The sequence below is a fragment of the Haliotis rubra genome, unplaced genomic scaffold (assembly GCF_003918875.1).
Source record: "Haliotis rubra isolate DU_JTF1 unplaced genomic scaffold, ASM391887v1 Scf295, whole genome shotgun sequence".
Classification (NCBI taxonomy): domain Eukaryota; kingdom Metazoa; phylum Mollusca; class Gastropoda; order Lepetellida; family Haliotidae; genus Haliotis; species Haliotis rubra.
The window spans coordinates 85541-91540 of NW_025766963.1; the positions used below are offsets into that span (position 1 = coordinate 85541).

The following is a 6000-nucleotide window of genomic DNA, read 5'->3' on the forward strand; positions in this document are numbered from 1 at the left end:
TACAGGAAAGGAAAAGACAATTTGAACAATGGAGATAAAATGTAAAATCTTTAAATGAACTCCTGAAACTGATACTGCTGTCAAACTGACTTAATGCTAGGGTTACACCATGTTCCCGACGTCCACGGCAGTCCCGTTTCACCGAAACATAGTGAAACGGGGACAAAACGGGATGGACGTGAGACAACGTAGGGAGACTGACAGGCCGTGGATGCCGTGCCAGATTTTTTAAACTGTTAAAATATTTGCCATGACAGTCACGGTACTAATGAGAAACCTAGTAGGCTGTTAATGAGAAACGTAGTAGGCTGTAGTAAAAAGGAGGGAACGCAACAAAACGTGACAGCACGTAATAGGCCGTAACAAAACTTGTAGACGGTCCGTAGTGGCACGGGAGGCTTGTGTATTCCCCAGCATTTCACGGTCCTTTAAAGTTTTGTCACGTTCGGCCACGTTTGTTTGGCGTTTTGTCACGGTTGTGTCACCCTTGCTGCCCATTTTGTCCCGGTTCTCGCGGCAAGCTAGGTTGTATGGTAGCCGATTCGTCCCGTTCCATCAAGACTCATTCAGGCGTGTGACGGTTTACAGGGCCAGCGAGATACGGCACGTTGCTTTCTCTGTCATTCTCTCTCTCTGCAGCTGATGCTGGCCTTCTTGCTGACGCAGGTGTAAATTTACTCCAGGAGCGGCTTAAGACTGTAACTTCTGGTCATACCAGAATGTGTTGACATGTCTATAGTGGTACAACTCATAGTTTCTGAACATGCAGAGTAGCTTCATGTAGATGACTGGTCATTTATAATTGCCTGGTCAATAACTTGAAATCTGGTGTCCTTGCATAAATGGACACCAATTTGATTTCCTGTGGGTCATTTTCTGACGACCATGTACAGGACTGATTTTTAGCATGTCTGTTCCAAAGTCTCCTAATCACGGAGTGAAACAGACTGAACATTTTTTACCACCCGTGTTTTACCAGCTTGAAGCATGCCCATAGCCCTTCATCACATTGGTAAAGTTAAGATGGTACATGATACCTGTTTCTGATGCGACAGTTCAGGCTAATGTTGGAATGGGGATGAGTCTGCATCTATTTAGTTATCCCTCGCCGTGCTAAGCGGGGGATATAGCATTAGGCTCAGTCCGTCCGTACGAATTGGAATATCTTAAGAACCATTGACTGGATTCTTTTCATACTTGGTACCTAAGTTCATCACAGTATAAGAAAAGTCCCAGTCATGTTTGGCGACCTTTCATTTCAAGGTCATAGGGGACTTTAACGTTATACCCTTGTAGGCGAGATATCCCAAGAACCTTTCTCTGGATTTTCATCATATTTGACACCAAGCTTCATATATAGGGGAAGGCGCAGGGCCCAGTCGATCTTGGTGACCTTCATGTAATTTTCAAGGTCACGACGACACTTTGAAGATTTCATCATGTTAGCCTGCACGTTAAGCTTGTCAGCGAGATATCTCAAGAACCGTTCACTGGATTTTCATCATAATTGACACCAGGCATCATATAGGGAAGGTGCAGGGCCCAGTCGAGGTTGGTGACCTTCGCGTACTTTTCAAGGTCACAGCGACACTTTGAAGATTTCAGTTTGTTAAGATTGTCAGCAAGATATCTCAAGAACCGTTCTCTGGATTTTTATCATATTTGACACCAAGCTTCATATAGGGAAGGCGCAGGGCTCAATCGATTTTGGTGACCTTTCCATAATTTTCAAGGTCACAGCGACACTGAAGATTTCATCATGTTAGCCTGCATATTAAGCTTGTCAGCGAGATATCTCAAGAACCGTTCACTTGATTTACTTTCTTCATATTTGACACAAAGCTTCATATAGGGAAGGCGCAGGGCTCAATCGATTTTGGTGACCTTTCCATAATTGTCAAGGTCACAGCGACACTTTGAAGATTTCAGTTTGTTAAGATTGTCAGCAAGATATCTCAAGAACCGTTCACTGGCTTTTCATCATATTTGACACAAAGCTTCATATAGGGAAGGCGCAGGGCCCAGGCGATCTTCATGTAATTTTCAAGGTCACAGCGACACTTTGAAGATTTCAGTTTGTTAAGATTGTCAGCAAGATATCTCATGAACGGTTCACTGGACTTTGGGTTTTGGGGTTTTTTTATAAGCAATTTCTCTATTACTATTTTTTGCATATTTCATACACCATGACATTCATGTCAAAGTCAAAGTGAGTCTTGAAAATACTTGTGTGTTTGAACAGCTACAGAGCAGAGCTAGATATCAAAAGGGGTTGACTCGTCATGTTTGTGTTGACATCTAACTTCATCTTAAACTACGCCACATGGGTACAATGAGTGAAGCTCATTTCTGGTGTCCCCCGCCGTGATATTGCTGGAATATTGCTAAAAGCGGCGTAAAACCAAACTCAAGTCAGTCAGTCAGTCAGTCTTAAACTACGACATTCACTTTCATTACTCTTTAGGTTTGATTTGATAATTTACGGCGGGGGATTATGTCACCTTAGTGACAACTGCTTGTTTCTATTGGAAACACCTATCTTGTCTGTGTTTCTAATTTTTATTAATTTTGATTTGATTTAAACATATTTATTCAAGAGAATAGATTGGGTACAAGTTATGACAGCTTGGTGAAGCCGTCTCCTATTTACAGTGCTTACATGCAAAAGTGAAACAAACTATATGTACAGGGATAGAAAGATATATACAAAAGGATATATACAATACAATTAATACATGAATTATTTAGATCATAAACATTATATCCAATTACTGAACCTTTTGGAGTTTGATATATATTTTTGAACTTCCTTAAAAATTTGAATATTGTCACTGTACGGAAGATCTGCACTGCCATTTAATAGTACATCTAGGTTGTTGGTGATCTAATGTTACAAGTTCTGCTAATATTTTGAAACATTTCCTGTCTGATATTAGAATACAAAGAACATTCCATAAAATAATGATGAGAAATTTCACAGGTAAAGTTACAATTACATTCGGTGTTCTCTATAAGACCAATTATATATAGATCACCATTTAATCTACTATTTGAATATCTTAGCTGGGTATGAATTACATTGAGTTTTCTATTACCAAATGAGAAATATCCTGGTGCTTTTGACTTACGCGAGCGTATATGCGATTTAAGACTTTTAAGGGAAACTGATTCTCTAACATATAAAGGGAATTATTCCAAAGTTGTGAAGATGATGGGGAAAATGATTGACTGTAGAGATTTGTGCGGGAATAAGACAGGGAAAGATCACGAATGTTTCTCAGATTATAATTTGTCCTACATTCAACAGTTTGAGGCATAAGATCACAAAGATAGGATGGAGCATTTTTGTTGTAGATATTATAGAATGAAGACAGTTTATGACATGTTCTTCTTTCTTTTAACAATTGCCAATCTGTTTCATACGTTAGAGTATTTCTAGTAGCATATTTTGGTAAACCGGTAACTATTCTGCTTGTTCTACTAACACGTGTAGGGTCCTTAATAACATTATACAATGCATTTCGGTTCATGATCTCTCTTAAATGTGAAATTTTATCTGATAAAAGGTCTTCATTCAGATCACCGACAAGTACAAATTTTGATGTAAAGTCAAATGAATTTTCTGTTGAATTTTCTAATCTCTCCCAAAAAGTCACGTCCATGCCTGGGGGTCTATAAGCTGCACAAAGCATGATCGATTTCTGAGGTAAATATATTTCTAACCAAATTGTTTCATCACTACTGTTTTCCAAATCAAAGCTTTTAAAACTCAAATAATTTTTCACATAGATCATGACACCTCCACCAAAAGCTTTTCTATCTTTACGCAATGGTTCGTGAAAACTATCCCATGCTATATTTGTGTTACTGATAGAGTTATCTAAGTGCGTCTCAGTGAAACAAATAATTTGGTTTTCAGATAAGCATTCGTTCAAGTGTGCTAGCTTATGCATCACGCTTCTCGTATTGAGGTGAAATATTTGTAAAGTCTTGTCTAATGATTGAGTTACATCATGCACAGGGCCAGGGTTCAACTCAATGTCACCAGAAATCAGTAACAATAGAAGTAAAATCAGCGCGTTGGTTAACGATGCTGTCACAAAACATAGAGCACATAATACAATCCACGCCTTACACTCTAGGCTAAAGATACACGATGAGGAGCTGAAAAGTCTTGTAAAATAAGCTAGTAGATTTATACGTGGGTTTTTAGATTTAGAGCTTGCTTGATGTGTGATTCCATAAAAAATTCCGATAACAATTCTATGTTGGATTATATCATTACCCATTCTAATGAAAGTTTATACGATATCTATTTACTAACTTTGCTATAGCTGAACTTCGTTAAAGATAGGGGGTGTTCAGGCAATGCAGATCTTCGAGATACTAATGCTATAAGAATGGTAAGTTTGGTATAATAGGTTAGCTAACCGGTAGACATAGGACAAATATGATAGTAATATGTAATCACATGAGAAAAATGCAAACCCGCTTATAGCAAACAATATAGAAGATGGATATACACAACTGGGAAAGCAACAAAAGGAGAGGAACTATGACAAGGTATGATACAATGTAGATAATGTACAATATATATACAATGCAACAGGAATATGTACAATGCAAGTGGGATACTCTAATTCAAAATCGTTATGCAGCTGGAGACGTGTTTATACAGAACGATGGTAGTTTAGACATCAAAACAAACAATCTTTGAAATAAAACTCATTGTGACTCTGTACTTACATGTTTATTAATGCTGACTTGTTCTCGTCACTATATGGCTGGCATAATGCCGATGTGACGTAAAGCCCAACTCAACTCAATTCAAAACAAACTGGTGGTTGTTGCAACTTAGTCTACTAAATACTGATACATCTTTGCTACTGTTGACATAGTGGGACGTTAAAGTCAAGTCAAGAAGTCAAGATCACTTACTAATTTAGGCACTCCATGATAATCCAAAACAATCCGTATGATAATCCAATAAATAAATATATAAATTTTTAAAACCCCTCAATAAAAAAAAGTACAGCCTTGTATAAACATCAGCTCATAAACAACATAAATAACAAATTGTGATATGATCAGTTAGACGTTATCAAAAAATTACATCCTTTTTAGGATGTTTAACTTCACTGAATGACAATTAATCCCTCAGGCATTTTCTTGCTTTTTTCAGACATGGTGTGCTTCCAGCTGAAGAATTATTACCTGGTGTCCGGGATAAAGTTACAGGGGAACTGCGAATACCTTTGTCACAAGACGAGGACAGTGGAAGTGATTTTGAGATTGACTGATAGTAACCGAATTAATTATTCGTTCAAAAGACATTTTTACCAAACTGGAAAATATGATAGCATATTTCCACATGCTACATAACAAGAAGAATTTAGTTGAATCTGCAGATGTCATGAAAAACATTTTTGGTAAGATGGGGACTAATTCAACAGTGATTTGTTCCTTATCAGAAACTTGCCAATCAAAAGTACATTAAGAGTGTTTACATATTCAGTTAGGAGATAATCCTATTGTGTTTACATTTTTGAAGTGATTGGTTGAACGCTGCTAACCGAACACGTTAGCGTGAGGTTTTAAATGCAACATTTAGCAGCGTTCAACCAACTATAATCACTTCAAAAATGTAAACACAATAGGATTATCTCCATTCTACCATGACATATGCACCATGAATAAAACGCTTTTTAAATATGCACTCATTACCCTTGCGTAGTGTTTTGACACTACGCGCAGTGAACCGGCTCTCAGAAGTGGTTATTGAAAAATTTTCACTTCTAATTTTTTAGTAACAGCCAATCAAAAACGAACATACTTAAATGTCATGGTAGAATGAAGAAATAATGTACAAATTTGTAAACATTGTGTACCATAATTGTTGTTCTACGTCATTATTAGTATGTGATGTGTTATAAATGTTCTTATTACCCATATGGTGAAACATAACCAGTGTCATATGTATCATGTGTGCACATGTGCACA

The 6000-nt window shown here is 37.4% G+C and overlaps 1 protein-coding gene across 2 annotated transcripts in view; it reads left to right on the forward strand.

Moving 5' to 3' along the window:
• Nucleotides 1–5385, forward strand: part of LOC124282190 (phosducin-like protein) — a 74647-nt gene extending 69262 nt beyond the window's left edge. For both annotated transcript variants that reach the window (XM_046718156.1, XM_046718155.1), the window contains exon 8: nucleotides 5183–5385. In XM_046718156.1, coding sequence (XP_046574112.1) covers nucleotides 5183–5300 — 118 coding nt within the window. In that variant the 3' untranslated portion in view covers nucleotides 5301–5385. The remainder of the gene's footprint in view (nucleotides 1–5182) is intronic.
• The last annotated feature ends 615 nt before the right edge of the window (nucleotides 5386–6000 follow it).